Source organism: Staurois parvus, unplaced genomic scaffold (assembly GCF_062004578.1).
Source record: "Staurois parvus isolate SC_StPar_1 unplaced genomic scaffold, SC_StPar_1.0 ptg000056l, whole genome shotgun sequence".
Lineage (NCBI taxonomy): Eukaryota > Metazoa > Chordata > Amphibia > Anura > Ranidae > Staurois > Staurois parvus.
The window spans coordinates 10248054-10266139 of NW_028317852.1; the positions used below are offsets into that span (position 1 = coordinate 10248054).

The 18086-nt window shown below is 39.8% G+C and overlaps 1 protein-coding gene across 3 annotated transcripts in view; it reads left to right on the forward strand.

Annotated features, from left to right (window-relative positions):
- Window positions 1-18086, forward strand: part of LOC149469994 (C4b-binding protein alpha chain-like) — a 230459-nt gene that overhangs the window by 160582 nt on the left and 51791 nt on the right. For all 3 annotated transcript variants that reach the window (XR_016311453.1, XM_089668329.1, XM_089668330.1), the window contains exons 10-13: window positions 1887-1972; window positions 2050-2229; window positions 2326-2422; window positions 13408-13484. Coding sequence is in view for 2 of the 3 variants with exons in the window: in XM_089668329.1 (XP_089524455.1) it covers window positions 1887-1972; window positions 2050-2229; window positions 2326-2422; window positions 13408-13484 (440 nt within the window). In the remaining variant the exon portion in view is untranslated. The remainder of the gene's footprint in view (window positions 1-1886; window positions 1973-2049; window positions 2230-2325; window positions 2423-13407; window positions 13485-18086) is intronic.

Consider the following 18086-nt stretch of genomic DNA (forward strand, 5'->3'; position numbering starts at 1 on the left):
CACTGGAAAGCATTAACATTATTTATAATGTTTAGATGTGTTTAGGTGCATCTAGCATTTCTTTTCTGCCTTTCAGCTACTCTCCTGAATGCTCTTGTGATGGGTTTTTTATTTTTGTTTTGTTTTTTCAGCCTGTAAACGCTCCTCTTCTAATACACCTGTAAGTGTCTATTTGTGCATGAACACATAGGCTAATATAGAGGTGTTTTTACAGGCTGAAAAAAAAAAACGCTAAGGGTTTTTTTTAAGCCATGTGTACATGAGGCCTTACTAGCTGGATCACCAGATGACATAAAAGGAAAGAAAGTCTAACAAAGAAAACTAATGCAGGCATCACATCTAGGAATTGGTAAGTTGCAATATAATTGCTTTTGGGTTTAACCAATAGCCGCCCGGCCAATAGCCGTTTGGCGGCCGGCAAAATGCTGTAGATTTCCGGGTGGACACCATATGGCGTACTCCCGGGCATGTGCAGTTTTCGCGCTTGCAGAGCCACGCAGCGGCGCGATCTGTCACTGGCTGTGTACCTCGGACACGGCCGATGACAGATCTGAGTACCGGCCCCTGTTGCCGGGGCCATGTGACCTGCTGTGACCAATCACATCAGGTCACATGACAGTTGTATACAATGGATGGCTTCATTCATGCCATCCATTGTATACTAGTGTCTAGCTGTGAATGGTCACAGCGATCACATGCACATGTCATGTGATTAGCTGTGGCCAAATCACAGCTAAGCACAAAAAAAAAAAAAAAAAAACCCTGAATGAATCGATGTCATTCTGGTAAATGCTTGCCTATAACAAAGTAATTCTTTGCTATAAGAAAATTGTGTAAAAAAAAAAAAAAATACTGATCACTTCCCCAAAGTAGTACAATGTTACTATGGTAACATTGTACTACTTTGGACATAGTGAAATATGAAAAAAAATCTTAAAAAAAAGAAAAAAAATGTAATAAAAAATTAAAAATAATAAACAAAAAAAAAAAAATTTATATATATATAAAATTTTTGTTTTTTTTGTTTGCATACTGTCACCAGTCAGTGTCCCTGATCACCGCCATGCCAGTTATATGATGACACTGTACTGCACTGGTGACAGTATGTAAAAAAAAAGTGAAAATAATTTTTTAATTTTTTCATTTTCCGAAAAATTATGACAAAAAAAAATACAACTTCAAAAAACTCGCCATGCCTCTTATGAGGTATGCCGGACTGTCTGCTTTGCAAAAAGGGGTAATTTGGGGGATATCTGTACTATTCTGACATTCTTGGACCTCATGAAATTAGATTGGCTGTCAGTACTTCAGGATTGATCAATATTCAGATCTATACCATAGTTTGTGAACTCTATAACTTTCCTACAAACTAAAAAATACATCCTAATTTGGGTTATTTTCATCAAAGACATGTAGTAGAATACATCTTGGCCTAAATTTATGAAGAACAATTATTTATTTGCAAAACTTTTATAACAGAAACAAAGAAAAACGTGTTTTGTTTTTTTTTTTTCAAAATTTTCAGCCTTTTTTTGTTAATTTAGCAAAAAATAAAAACCCCGGCGGTGATTTAATACCACCAAAAGAAAGCTCTAGTTGTGTGAAGAAAATGATAAAATTTTAGTTTGGGTACAATGTTGTATGACCGCGCAATTGTCATTCAAAGTGTAAGAGTGCTGAAACCTGAAAAATGGCCTGGGCAGGAAGGTGTAAAATTGCCCGGTATGGAAATGGTTAATACCGCTCTAATGCGGATTGAAAATTATTAAAAATAATGCAATATGAAATGGCATTAACGTTCAAAGTCGTGTGATTTTACTGGTTGGTTTATATATACATGTTCAGAACATTTTAAAGGCTATTTCTGCTTATGTGATGTATTTCAGGTATTCGTTTCCCTTCACTTTATTGAAGACCTATAGAGTATGTCAAGAAAATGGAGCCTGGAGTGATTCAAGTCTTGTTTGCACAGGTTTTTTTATGTTTATTCTTATGATAATTATTGGAAGTGCTAGTGTTTGTTGTCTAACATTATTGATTTTTCCACAGCAATATGTAAAGAAAAGCCTCGCATACCTAGTTTTGCATTGTTTCAAGAAACCTCTACCATTTATTTTAATGGTACAGTTCTGCATTTTGAGTGCATACCAGGTTTTAAGAGGACTGATAAGGAAAACACAATAACCTGCAGTGGCAATAGCTGGTCAGATCCCGATGAATTCTGTACACGTAAGTGTTTTTTATTTCCTAACTTTACTATTTATGTTAACCAGTATCAAGACATGATAGTGCGTGGAGCAAAAACATGATGTGTCTTGCTTGCAGGTATATCTTGTGGGCATCCAGGGAGAATAAAGAATGGATATGTGTCAGCTCCAGACTACCTGTTTGGCTCCAGAGCAATATACACGTGTGAAGAAGGGTACAATTTATATTTTTTATAAATATAGCTATGAAGATTTTTTTCAGTATGAAATCACGAAAAGAAACACTTAAGAGTCACATACATAGTTACATATTTGGATTTTTGATAAAAACATCAGTACATCCAGTGTTTGTGTGTGTGTTTACAATTTGTCATATCCCTGTACATTGTGGGTCTGTTAGAAAAAAAAAAAAAGAACATTTCACTGTGCAAGTATTTCGAGCAGTCCCATAGCCATAACAAATTAATTATTACCAAAATATTTACTTTTTATGATTGTCTGCTCCATCTAGTGGCCATAATGCAGTATTTTTCTGATTGGGATATGGCTGTATGAATGCATGAGATATTTACATAGCTTTTTTTTTTTTCTATAGAAACTACAAAAGCACTATATAGTTTTTAGATTTAGGTTTGCCACCAATAAACATAATAATTTCTTAGACTTCAATACTATTCTGCAAGACAACATAAAATTAATACATTCAAATGCAGAAATGAGATCTAAAAAAAAAGAAATGGCTTAAAAATGGCCTGTTTTCTAAATAGTGTTGTATTAGCAAGTACGCAAAGGTGTCATGATTTTGTTGAAAAGTATTCGTACCTCTTGAAATTTTCCACATTTTGTCATGTTACAACCAAAAACGTAAATGTATTTTACTGGGGTTTTATGTGATAGACCAACATAGTGTCACATTGTTGTGAAGTGGAAGGAAAATGAAAAATTGTGTTCAAATTTTTTTACAAATATCTGAAAAGTGTGGCTTGCATTTGTATTCAGCTCCCTTTTACTCTTAATAGAGTCCACCTGAGGGTAACTTAATCTCGGTATAAATACAGCTGTTCTGTGAAGTCCTCCGAGATTTGTTAGAGAACATTAGTGAACAAACAGCATCATGAAGGAACACACCAGACAGGTCAGGGATAAAGTTGTGGATAAGTTTAAGCAGGGTTAGGTTATAATTGGTAAAATAAGTTCAGAGCTTCAAATATTCATTATTTAAATTTAAAAGTTCAATCCACAAGGATAGAAATTATAGGGATGTCTCAAAACAGCCGGGAGGAGAAGATAGAAAAAGTCCTTCACCATCACCAAACACACACTGCCTCTTACCAGATCATGTTGACCCCTAGTTACGAATGGGTCAAAATGCGTTGTATGAAACCCAAAAAGCAAGCCGTGGATCTGGGTACTCGTTGATTCCAAATCATCACATCAAAATGAGCTCGAGAGTAAACCTACAAAAGAATTATCCTCATAGAGGACAGCCCAATTCAAAATGTAGAAAGAATCCTTATATGGTAGTATTATAAATTAAATTTATTGTCTCAAACGTAGTAAAAAACGTACATGAAGATAAATATAATACCGCATGTCACCATGTAATGAATGGTAAGTTTCAAACCAACAAGATGGCCACCACGTTCCAGTGCGCGATGACGTCACATGCTCTGGCTCCTCCCTACACGTTTCCTCATCAATTTCACTTTCTAGATGTGCAAATCTGTAAGAGACATACCCAAAAAGACTTGCAGTTGTAATTGCAGCAAGAGGTTTTTCTACAATGTATTGACTCAAGGGGGCTGAATACAAATGCACGCCACACTTTTCAGATATTTATTTGTAAAAATATTTTAAAACCATTTATCATTTTCCTTCCACTTAACAATTATGTGCCACTTTGTGTTGGTCTATCACATAAAATCCCAATACAATACATTTACATTTTTGGTTGTAACATGACAAGTATGAATACTTTTGCAAGGCACTGTAGCTCTGGCAACAAAAGGGTAATTCTTCCCTTTAGTCTTTGGTAAAAGAGCTGCTCCCCACTGAACAGTATTTAAAAATAAATTAAATTAGTATGGGGATAGTACATCTGACAACCCCCAGACTGACAATGCTGCTGTCCAAAGGTGCCTCCTGTGCTCATTCATCCAGTGTGGGGGCACTTTAATGCAGGAGGTGTGTAACTGGCCAGATCACCAGGTGATAAACAAAGAGAAAAGCCTAGAAAAAGAAAGTTAATGCAGCCACCAGAGCTAATGGTTGGCAAGCTGCATTGCATTACATTTTTGGTTTTGGGTTTAATACCGCTTGTAACAACAAAAAATACATCTGCAGGGAAATGTCACTGATCAGAAAATGGTGTTTATCTTTACCATACAGTAAAGGACACGGCTTGTATTCATATACCATGGGTAATATGCAGCTACCTTCAGGTGACTGAACACTGGTAAAAAAAAACAAATCTTGTTAGGGCTGCCTACAGAACAAATCATATAACCTTGATCTGTTGATGGATCTGTTCTCATCTGGACAATTTTTCTTTTTTCTAGCCATTTTATATATATTTTTTTCTCTTAAGCTTCTCAAGGCTTTTACTAACACAATCTGAAGTGCGTAGCAAATTATGTGGTTCTTTATGCAGACGATTTGGGTGTTATTCACTTTGTTGTGGTAACCCCTGCAATGTTTCTCGAAGAATTTTTTCCTCCTGTCCAATTTTAGGAGGTTGAGATAACTGCTTCATGCTGTCATGCTGGATGACTTCTTCCTGTATACTGCTGTGCCCCTGCTGCCATCATTTACAGATACACAGCCACAGAAATATGGTCAGCCTCAGGTTATAGCAGTTGTTATTCAGGCATGCACAACCCCATCCATTCCGCACTCTACAGATGTGAGTACTGTCTCAGCTCTCATTGGCACTAGGGAGCTGGGACAAATGGGCAGAATAGCATGCATTCTGCAGATGGCCTATAGAAAATGCTAACCACCGCTTAAGTCTTATACACACTGTAAGTTTATTTTTTTCGTTCAACCTATTGGGATGAACAAAAAAAAAATGACAGCTGTACTAACACAAGCAATGTTAGTATGGAGATCTCCCCTGCTGTGCTATTGTGTTCTGACAGGGGTACCGCGTCTCCCATCAGGACATACTAATCTGCGTTCACAGCCTTTGGCTGCCAGCGCTGATTTGATGCTGGTTTTCCAGCATGTCCATACGACAGAAGCCGGTCATGAGACAGCTTGCTATGGGGGCACAAGGAGGAGGAGGAGCAGACCGTGCCAGCAGTGGACCCCAGAAGAGGAAGTAAAGGGCCACTCTTTGCAATATCCTTTGCACAGATCAGGTAAGTATAACATCTTTTTTTCATCTTTGGTTAAAAAAATAGACTTTAATATCACATTCCACTTTGAGGCTGATTAAAAGAGCTGTTCAACACCAGACATTTAAAAAAAAAATATGTATTGGTAAGTGCCCAGCCTGCCATGTCCTTTGACGATAGCTTGCTTATCAGTCCTGAGAAAGGCATGCACAACCCCATCCAAGGTGAACTTCTTTTAACTTCAGTTTTTAAAAAAATTAAGCTAACAATTTAGGCAAACTTTTTTTTTTTTTTTTTTCCTCTGGGTGCATTGCAGAGTAGCATTAAAGTGGAATAAAGCTCACCTAAAGTAAAACACACACGTTCACTTAGAGCTTTACTATTCCACTACATTACATAAAAGTTGCAACAAAATGTCCGATATCTTTTATCAGCAGACGTGCTAGGGGGAGAATCTCTTTGGGAATCAAGTATGGAAAAGGATCTGGGGGCCTAGTGGATCACAAGCTCCGCAATAGAATGCCAAGCTATTGCAAGCAAAGTTAGCAGACTATTAGAATGCATTAAAAAAGGTATTTACTCACAAAGGAAAAGATATAATTCTACCCCTTTACAAAGCTTTGGTTCAGCCAAATCTTGAGTCAAGTTCTGGTGGCACCAATGCCACAAAAAATACTAGTGAGGCTTTGTTGTCGAGCATATTATAACTGGGCTTTCTTGTGGAATTGGCGCACTAAAGGCTTCTTTCTGGCAATTCGACCATGTAGCTCATTTGTGTTCAGTTATCGTCGTTTTGTGCTCCTTGAAACAACCACACTGTCTTTTTCAAGAGCAGCCTGTATTTCTCCTGAAGTTACATGTTGGTTTTTGCTCAGTATCCAAACAGTTCTTTTAGCAATTGTGGCTGCAATCTTTCTTGGTCTGCCTGACCTTGGCTTGGTACCAAGAGATCCCCAAATTTTCCACTTCTTAAGTGATTGAACAGTACTAATTGGCATATTCAAGACCAGGTCTTTTGCCAGTTCTTTTCTGCTCCCCATGGCTCAGTATCTAGCCTGCTCAGTTCATCCACATAAGAGCTAACAAATTAATTGACTACTTATACGCAGGTGCTAATTGCAAGTTAAAAAGCCACAGATATTGGAAATTAACCTTAACTGCCATTTTAACCTGAGTATGTCACCTTATATGTACCAAGACCAAACATTTCAGGGTATGTAAACTTTTGATCAGGGCCATTTTTGTGATCTCTGTTATGATTTAAAAAGGAGCCAAACAACTATGTGATAATAAATGGCTTCATATGATTACTACCCTTAAATAATAAACATGATTAGACATATTTTAATATCAATGCCAAAATTTCATGATTTCTGCCTGGGTATGCAAATGTTTGAGTACAGCTGTACAGGAATTTTTATTTATTTATACATACTAGTAGTGGCGGTGATCAGAAACTTATAGCTGGACCGTGATAGTGTGGCAGACAATCTTGACACTAACTGACACTGGGTGGGAACTGGCTGGCACTGGTGATGGTCCTGCTGAACTGCCTGAATTTCGATCCATCCATGACCAGCTTCAGTTATGCCCTTCTTCTCCTAAACCACATTTCCAAGGTTCTCAGGAGGTTTGAACAGGATTAGGCCCATATGGAATCCTTCTGGTCTCCCACTACCCCTCCCTTTTCTATATACCCCTTTAGACTGGTCACTGTTCATCCAGCTGTGGCATAACTTAACACTATCACTGATCTTTTCTCTGCAAACAGGATTTCAATGGCCTAGTAAGATGAACTGCTTTTTAATGTCTAATCAATCTCTCCCATCATCTATACCTTAAGGTGCCTTAATTTTAACTCCTATTTAAACAACCATTTGGTATAGATTTTTTTGTGGTAATTACAGACTGCCATAAGTGTTTGCTCTCATCGGTGACTACCATTGTGATATAGACCTGTATTTCCTAGTCGTACAGGACACAGGCTTTTTAATCGTTATGACTAGTTTACAGTATATGCAGCTACTGTCAGGTGTTTGGAAATGGTGAAAAAGGAGGGCTACAGGAAAATTGCCTGTATAACCCCTTCCACCCCAAGCTAGCGTCAGTTCTTTGCAGCTATTGCTGTGCTCCCTGGGTTTCCATGGCTAACAAGTGCTTGGCACTAAGGCATTCCCGCCTCTCTACTGCTGCTGAGGTTTAAGTAGTCCACCAAGGGTGACATTCACCAGCATGGTAGATTTTAGATTAGAGAAAAGGGACAGATGGTCTAGCTAGTTTTTAGCTCAAATAGGGGTAGTAGTTTATCCATTGATGACCATAGTATTCTTTCCTCTGATGAATGCTCCCATTCTGACTCCCTGCCTACCTGCTGGCCTGCTTGCCAAATCTGCTTCCTCTTTTCTATCTAGGGAAGAATTCTCTGCCACACTGTCAGATTTAATGGGATAGAATTTCTGGCCTTATTCAAGCTATACTTAGCAGGAGTCACTGGCATTTCCCTTCAACTCCTTAATCAGTATTTGATTTCACCCTTGAGCCCAACATATTTCAGGAGTCGACGGCATTTGAGATTGATCCCCCTCTTTCTGAGGAGTCGGATAAGGATTACACATCCGTAACAGAGATTTTATGAAGATGAAGGGTTACCTTCATCTTAAGCTAACCTTATTGATGTTTGCTCCTGTTTAGCACTGGAACAGCCTGGGTCAACTCACAGCAAGATAGCCAGTATGGGGGTCTCTTAAATTAGCTAAATCAGCCAACACATTCCTGGTGCACTTGCTAGTAGAAACTGTCCTTTGTGGGAACTGGCCTCACATAATTTAGATTTTTACTGCCCTGAAACACATCACCAAATCGAATCATATTGAGGAAAGTGTGGGAATTGTTCTACATATGTGGACATTTCCAGTGGTAGATCCTGCCACTGTGAATTATACCTCGTTTAAAGATTCTGTGGACAAAAATAAGTTCTCTTTAAAGCTCTTTACTTGGACCTTTTACCTACAGCCTTGTGATACTGCATGAATGACTTGGCAGGTACACTTCATCAAATCTCCAAGACGAGTCTTTTGTCGTTCTACATGAATTTGATTATTTGGCTTAAAAGCTAGTCCGTTGAGCTCCTCTGCAATGCCTTGAGTGGATACTCTTTGAGGGGCCTGTTTGGTCCCTCCTTGGATTATTACAGTGAGGAGAGCAGAGGGCAAGAGTACTTTCCTTTCCCTGTGAAAGGGGAGCCTGCGCCATTACCAGTTGGATTTCTATTCCAGAGGTTCCTTTCATCCCAGTCTTCCAATGCTAAATCTAAGACCTGAGCATGCTTTTGTAAGAAAACATGGCCCTCCAAACCAACCAAGACTGGTTCCAGGACTTCTTCCCAATGATTGGTTCTGGTCTCAGGAAATTTCAAATACCTTGGTCCAGAGTGTCATTTTCAGGTGCTTCAGCTGAAGTTTTGCACTTTGCTTCCTTCCCAGTGGGTGGATCTGCTTGCTGCTCTTCTGCAGCTGTTGACTTCAGTGATCATTTTACCCTGTACCAATAAAAAGTTTTTTATTTTTACAGTTCCCAAACTGAATAGAGGAGCCTAGACCATTTTGGATATGAAGACTCTTAATTTGTTCCCACAGGTTCAAAAGTTACACATGGAAAATCAGTTATGTTATAGCCTCCTTCCTTCCAAGGATTTCCTGGTCTCTATAGACATCAGGGAGGTTTACTTACACATCATCATTGTTCCATTTCAACAGCACTGTGTGCATTTTGCTGTGGGTATTTAGCATTATCAATTTGTCGCCATGGCCCACCCAAGCCTTCACTAAGCTGCTGGCCTGGTTTCAGCACTGCTGCATGCTCAGGGGATTCATGGTGTGTGGTACCTGGACAGTCTCCTGTTGAAGGACCAGTCCTCCCTGTCTCTGTTAGCCAACATCCAGCAGACAGTGCACACCCTGCAGAGCTTTGATTTGATCCTTAATCTTGGGATGTCATTGTTGAACCCATTACACAGATTGGAGTACTGGAGCCTGGTGCTCGAAATGGACAAATGTTCTTGCCTTGGGACAAATTTCTGGCCTTTCGCTTTCATACCCAGGCCCTCTGAGCCCACAGATAGACCTTGATTCATGTCTGGGATCTAATGACTTCCTCCATCAAGGTTGTGCTGTACATCTAGTTTCATTTCAGACTGTTGCTGCTCAGCATGCTGGCCAGACTCTATAGCATGGTGGATTTCCAACCCAGCACTGGAGGTAGGGAAGCCCTTTCCTGTACAGAAATGAAAGGTTCTCATGACACATGCCAGTCTGTCGAACTGGGGAGCAGTCCTGAATGCCCTCTTGGTGCAGGGGACTTGGTTATTGGAAGAAGCTTGCCATCAGCACTCTAGAACTTAAGACAATTTGGTTGTCCCTTCAACTCTGGACTCTTCAAGTTCAAGGACACCCAATGAGCTTTTAGAAAGATAATTCCATGGCTGTGGCCTACAACCATCATCAAAGAAGCACCAGAAGTCACTCCACTCAAAGGAAAAAGGACATTAACCTCTTTTAGGCAGGACTTCAGATTCCACCCTGTCCACCGTCCACATCCCAAGCCCTTTGTTACAGGTAGGGGAAAGCAGATGTGGATCTTTGGCATCTAGATGCAATAACAAACTGGACAGCTTTGTTGCCAGATCCATGGACCCTTGGGCCTTTGCAGTGGATGCTCTGGTGATTAAGTGGGATCAGTGAGGTTTAAAGTGGTTGTAAAGCTCAGTAATGAAATATGAACAACACATATCCCTCTGTAGTGTGTACTTGTCTCAATCCAGAGCACAGCTTTTCAGAGCTGAGAGATCTTGTGTAAATTCTGCACTTTGAATGGATGTAGGGGAAAGACGGCTGTAGATAAACTGGTACAACTTGCGTAGGAGGATTTGTTTAATCTCTGTGTATCTTCTGAGGCCAGTCATTTCAATCGGTATAAGTAAGGGTTTACAACCACTTATGATCAAGATTGATGGCATTCCTGTGATTCTCATTGCACTGAATTGGCCCAGGAAGACACTATACTCCGACATATTCAGACTCCTGGAAGATGCTCCATGTGCCCTTCCAGATTGTCCAGACTTTCTGTTGCAGGAGCCAGGATTCCATCCTGCTTTTTGGTTGCTGGCTTTAAAGGCATGGCTCTTGAAGCCATGGTCTTGAGTTACAGGGGCCTATCATATTCCGTCATTTGTACCTTTGAAGGCTGGGAAGATGACTTCTTGTAAAATCTACCATCACATCTAGAGGACCTAGTTTGCTTAGAGTGAGTTGAGGAACTTTTATCCTCCGTGGCACATATTCTGTCATTCCTCCAGTCCAATTTGGATCAGCATCTGGTTTTTTGTACCATCAAAGGTAAAATATTGGCCTTTGCTGTTGTTTCAATAACCTTTGGCCTCTCACTCCCTAGTCAAGGGACTCCCTAGTCAGCAGCTGTAACCACTGATTGAAGAAAGTTTTTTCCAGAATGTCCTTCCACAGAAACCAATCAAAATAATGAACTCTGTGTAGCAGAGGCAGCCACACACTGATCGAAATTCGACTGGTTCCTACTGAACCAGCCAAATTTTAGGTTTCCATAGGGGTCTCTGACTTTCGTCCCACCATTGGTAGGTGAATCAAACAACTTTAGGGCTTAAAAGCATGAAGTATTAGGTTATTCGCTTTTCTGTTAAAGCACATTCCACCAGATCTGTTAATGCTTTATGGGCTTTTCAGCATCAGGCATCTCTTCCTCAGATTTACAATACTGCTACCTAGACTTCTGTTCATATGTTTAAAGAAGTACTGCCAGAGCTCTTTTGGTTGTACTTCTCCTGTGGATCACAGGAGTGCAATTCGTTCTGCACTTCTGTGACCCATTTGCAGCTGACAGGAGGCTGAAGCCCGCTGTCAGCTGATGTCACTCAGTTGGTCCAGGCTGAGGAAAAATCCCTACTTTAAAGTCGGGATCCACCCCAGAGTTTAAAGTGGCACCTGGCTCAGCCTCTCGGTGATGTTCTGAGAGCCTGAGCCAGCCGCTCCCTCCTCCTCCACAGCTTACTGCTCCAGTGGGCACGGGGGGGGGGGGGGGGTCAGGGCACACAGGGGTGACTGGCAGTCACTGCTCTCTGCTCAGGGCAGCTGTGAGAAATCCGTGATCAGCAGTCTTGTGATCACTGAGGTCTCACACTTTGAGCTGGCGGGGGACAGATGCAGCGTCGGACAGATGATGCATCCACCTAGGTAAGTATGATTTAAAAAAAATAAATTGCCATACTTCTTTTAAGTTCAACCAGGCGGACATTCAAAAATCCTGATGCCAATTTTTTAGTAAGTGTTACATGCTGCTGTCTAAGCCCTGGTTCACACTGGATGCGACTTGGCATGCAACTTTCATGCCCTGTGAGTTGCAAATTGCATGCCAAGTTGCACCCTATTGTCCGTAATTGGAGCAGTCATAGAAGTGCGGTTGGAGTCACACCAATTTCAAAACTAGTACATGCACTACTCTTGTTGCGATTTGCATAGACATCTGTGTCAGATGTCTTGCAAATCGCAATTAAATCGGCAGGTCACCCCATTTTGAAATCGTGCAACTTCACTGTAAGTCGCACAATTTCAAAATCTGCTTTGATGTGAACGGAGGGCAAGTCTGCCAAATTTTCTTAACCTGTGCATTTTTTATTGACCCGTTGACATTTGCTGTGTTGCCCACTCCTCTATTCGACTGCATTATTGTATTAATTGAAGGGTCAGTTTCATTCTCTGTACAACTAAATAGGACTTTTGTCTTACAAGGAAAATCTGTTTCCTGGGGTAGCTGGGAGTGGAAGGGGTAGTATAGGGGGTTCTCCATGCAGCCCTCCTTATTTGTCCAATCACCTGAAGATAGCGGCATATGACCTCTTTGTAATAATTAAAGAGCCTGTGTCCGTCACAGAGCCTGTGAAGTCAAAAATCCTATTTTACTTCTTTGTATTTATAATTGTGTGTTTGGTCAAAGACTGTCAGTGCACAAAAAGATTGTGTTTGATCAAGGACACCCAGTGAACAGAAAGATTCATCTGCAGAGAATGTTTGATGAATGTTACATTTACTGCTTTTAGAAGTATGACCCCCTGGTCTTCTAAAATCCTAGGAATTTGTCATTCTGCATTTTAGTCCATTTTAATAAAGACAAATCAGGTGTTCTCCATTAGTATTAGTTTTCATTGATGTTAGGAAACAATAAGGTTACTTTCCCACTGCTCCATTTCAAAAGCAGCTGGGTGCTTTCATGCTGATTTGTTTTTATTCTGTTTTGCCTTAAAAAAAAAAAAGTGGAAGAAAAAAAACACATGACTATTGAATCCTATGTAACCCTTCACACTAGTCAGTTGCGGGTCCATTGCATTTTTCAAAGCCCTGCTTGCTGCATTTGCGCCAACAATGCACCTCCCCATTGAAATTAATGGAAAACGTGGCAAAAATGCATCTGGTTGCATTTTGTTGTGCCTTTTTGAATTGAAAGTTCTTTTTTCACAGGTGCAAAATGTGTCAAAAATGCACATATTTTTTGACTGCGTTTTTGCAAAGAGCAGTGTGCAAGTAGCTTAAACTGTAACTTATAGTCTGTCCACAAGGGATGTTTCCACTATGAACAATAGAAACATAGCCTTTAGTCACAAAGTTGTGGTGGATCTTCATCAAATAAAAAGCTGTCTATTTTGGTATGAAACTTCTTTTAGATACAAATACACCTCATATTGAAGATGTGTCAAGTAAAAGATACCAAATGCATGCTGTCAATGTTTATCTACAAAGAGCTTTGTATATTTATACAAAATGTATACTGTTGCTCTTTAGATATGAGAGGAACACAACACAGAATTTTACAGAATGTCAAGAAAATGGAAGGTGGAGCACAGCGATTGCCTGCCAAGGTAAAGCTATGGCTATTAAACAGTTACTGTAAATACTAGTAAAGTAAGACCCTGTATTTAGAAAATGATCATTGCTAGTTATTATGAATTTAGCAATCACCAGAAAATGAGGCTTGGGAATCGTTCCCATTTTTATGAAAATTCCTACTAGATGATGGGTAAAAAAACCTACCACCTTACATGCAGTATATTTGTGCACTATGCTTGTTCTACCTGAAATTGGCTGTCTCCCTTCAGGGATACAGTGAGCAGTAGACCATGAAAGTATATCCATCTTTATGTATTGGGTTTATTTGGTTCTAATTAATGAGTGATTGTTTATGCACTTAGTAGTGCATCTTTCCCTTTGGTAAGATTCATTTATTCTATTTAACTACACCAACCCAACACATGCTGCAGTGCTTTGCACCACACCTTTCCACTTTAAGGACACCCAGCTATTCCCCTGTTATATTTATAAAGAACTGAATGTGATATTCACAAAATATTCATTGGTGGTTAATCATTTACTGTATATTAAAACACACTAAACAGATTCATCTGCAGGGAATGTTTTGTGAATGTTACATTCACTGCTTTAAAGGAAAGACCCCTGGTCTTCTGAAATACTGGCAAGATATCAGTCTGCAATTCAGCCCATTTTAATAGACAAAGCAGGTGTTAAACCACAGGGGGAAAAGTCAGCACCTGGGATAAATTCAAATAGTGGTCTTCCTTTATTGAATTACATGTATACATCTGTAAAAAAGAAGAAAAAAAACCGCTAACATTATTTCTGCCCTCAGGCCTTAGACCCTGTTCACACTTGAGCATTTTTCAGCTCAAAGCTTGACAATCAGAAACACTCAACAAGTAAAATCCCATTATTTGCAATGGCCCCTGTTCACACACTGTCGCCTGTAGCAAAATGCCTGTCAAAGTACTTGTGCTACTTTTCAAGCAGATCTGAGCGTTTTGTCCCCATAGACTTGAATGGAAAACACCTGCGCAGTGGGAATGAGCGATTTTTTTTTTATTTATTTATTTATTTTCATGCGGTTTCAGCTCAAACAGCAGCTATTTCTATTGGCCACAGCAAAAAATGCCTAAATGAAAAACGCCTGCAAAAATGTCTATAATATTTACAAATCAGCTAAAAAAAAAAAACACTTGAAAAAATGCCTGAAAAAAGCTAACTCAGTGTGAATGTAGCCTTAGTCATGGCTGAAATAAACATACATCGCAAACATTTAAAAGTAAACAAAAACAAATCGAAAACAAAACGCAGTGCACAAGATCCAAAATAGATTAAGATGTATTAAAAATGAAAAGATGCAAAATGCATCAGACCAGATTTTCATTTGAAAAAATGTCAGAGCAAGTCTAGTGACACAACTCACTGACAAGGAGCTCTCCCTAGTGGAACTGCATGGTAAGGCACAGCAAATATCAGAGTAAAACAAAAGGAAACATTGTTATCTCAGATAAAGATCCACATCCCATCTGTGATTCAAACCCACAGGGATGTGGGTCTGTATCTTTTGAATCTGTTACACTTCACGTGCCAAAGTTTGCTATATTGGTCTCCTCTATCTGCAGGTTAGATTTTCTCAATCATACAGAAAGAGAAAGAAGACATATCTTCTTTGTGTATGTATATCCCTGAAGTGTGTGGACAGATTGGAGATATTTTTTTGCATTAATGTTTATACCAATAGTGTTCTGCAATGCGTAAATGCAAGGGTTGTATTGTGTAGCCCACGTGTTGTAACCTGCAGGCTGCACATTAAACCAAATACACAACATGGTCTGAACCACAGTTGTATTGCAGGATTCTATGTTCCTCATCCGTGTCAAATGAAACAGCACTTTTATTGGCTCTATGTACTCTACAATATTTACAAGTACCTATGCTACAGCAAAAGGAGCTGGGATATGACAGCCAAGATTTCCTCTTCCTATTAAAGCAAATATGACTGGGCGAAAGGAGAGAACGTAAAGTGGGATCACGACAACTGAAAAAACAAGCTTCATTGGATAGAATACTATGTAACAAACTATCCGCAAAAAAGAATGGGTACATTTTTCTTTACCAAACTGATTAACTATACTCTAAAGAATAGGCAGTCACAAAAGTAATTCTTTATGTCATTGATAAATGTTTCTATTTTTGTTTTTGGATCTAGGTGTGGCTACATTAGTGTTTAGCAAAAGGTCATTCATGCTGTTTATGGGTTCCAATGCTCTAACCTCTTGCTATACACTACCTAGGGTGGGGGTTAGCAACCAGTAGATCTACCAGTAGGTCTCAGCCAGGTGACTGGTAGATCATGGTCAGGGCTTGCTGATCCACCATCCCAGAGCATCAAACAGAATGTAAAGCAGAGGGACTACTTGTAAAGTTGGAGCTGTAGTAGGGAGCAAGAGCTGCATAAGCCAATGTCTCCTCTGTAGTTCTGGCTCCTGTGCCCTGTCATGGTTGGTGGGCATAGCACCTGCCAAGCATGACCCATTCAAGTGAATAAGGCCTCTCTACAAGTGCCTTGCAAACTTGTGCAGTACAGCAAACAAAGGGTTAAACAGGCAGCAGTGTCTTGCTTTCTCACCACCTGCTTTAACCCCTTGGACCCTACAAGAGCATGCAGTTATGGGGCATTTGCAAAGTTTCCACGTTTACATGAATGGGTCTCAACTGATAGACTGTAGTACCCACTAAAAGTAATAGGGGGTGTAATTTCTGCTGCGGCATATGTACAACTTTGGCTGCTGCTTCAGCAAAAGGGGGTAGGTATTGGGGTCAGTAAAACCCTGACTCAGTCACAGGGATTTACCACCCCCAAACTTTACATGTGAACGAGCCCTAAGAGTGCTGCTGCCGGATGCAACTAAGGGCTCATTCACAAGTGCAGCAGGCACTGCTGCTCCTCTGCAGATTGATCAGAGTGTGTTTGACAGGTGGTGAGGAGGCAATATGTTGCCTCCTCACCACCTGATTTAAACCCATGATTGCCATGCAGTGCATGCGATTGCGACATGGTAGTACGGCAAGGTTTAACTCAAGTGTGAGGAGGTGAAATTGGGCGACACTGTGCCCAGTGATCTTTGACTTCTCCCATTTTGTTCAGATAGATCTCTACCTCTTTAAGGTTGCCTACCCCTGACCTAGGGTATCCTCTCAAAAAGAGCCTTTCTCTTAATAATGTCATTCATTAGAGAGAGAGTCTTCTGTAGAGCAGTTTCTCCTTGCCCTAGTAAACTCTCCCACCAGGATGGATTTAATAGTGTGAACCGTGTGGTAACTAGTAGCCAGGATATATACCTGCACAGAGTTTCCTATATGTACTGGTAATAACAGTGAGTATCAGGACTACCTTCCAAAGCAACTTAAAAAAAAAAACTGATTGTCAGAAAAACTTGTAAATTTTAGATTTAAATAATTTGTGTTGACATTACCTAAAAATGTTGTTAAATCAAAATTCACTTTCTAAACCCAAATAACAAAGAGGCATTTTATACAACTACCGTACCAAAATAAGTTCTCAAAAATAAATGATTGTCATGGGAAAAAATGAAAAACTCTTCCCACTACCCCATATAAAGATTGACTAGCGATGGTGAAAATTTGGCTCCCATCGATACACAACATAGCTGTAAATAATAACTGTCATCAAAAGGAAAAAAATGCGTGTCAACAAATTCTATACACACTCAAGAAGATAGTAGAGTGAGCGCCAAAATGCTTATGGCATTGCGCCACTTTTAAAGTTAAAGGGTGAGGAATACAATGCAGTGACATCCAGTGTCTAGTTTTTATATCTTCTCACGTTTAGGGAATTCCCTTTTTGGACATAATTACATATTGTTTAAAGCGTTCCTAAACCCACAACAGTAAAATCAGTCTGTATATGCAGTAAAGCATGCTTGTTATACTCACTGTGGAACCTAAGGGGTTAATCCTCTGCATTGTGTAAAAATGTTGTTTGATTCTGTCTTCTCTAATCCACCCCTTCTTCCTGTCCCCCAGTCTTATGAAGATAAGACCTACTGTATTGTGCGGAGACACTCTGCACATGCTCAGTTTGGTGCGTATAGCTAGAGAGGTTTTTTTTTTTTCTCGGGAGAGTGCATGTGATCAACACAGGGCCAATCAGCACAGAGGTCAGGGGTTCTGCATCCTCCTAGAGCAGAAAGGAAAACTCCTCCTCCTATATGCTTTTAACCAGTGCTCTGCTGGACACTGATAGAAGTCACAAGACTGCTCTAACTGCTGATGAGAAAACATATTTAGCAGTTTCTATTTACTAAAATAAATGCATTTCCATGTTCTGTGTACTGTAGGAGACCAGATATAGTGAATGCAGGGTCCTGGGTTTACTAACACTTCAAAGGCTTGTGCATTTTGCAGCTTTTCATTTTAAATCCATTTTTAATCTATTTTGGATCTTGTTAATTGTGTTTTGTGTTTATACACACGTGACTTGCCTGATCACGTGACCATTTATCTACTATTTAAATATTTGTGATATCTTTTTCCTTCAACCATGACTAAAGCCTGGAGGTCAAAACATGTTGGCTGTCTGTTTTTTACAGCTGTATACATATAATTCAATAAAGGAAGAACAC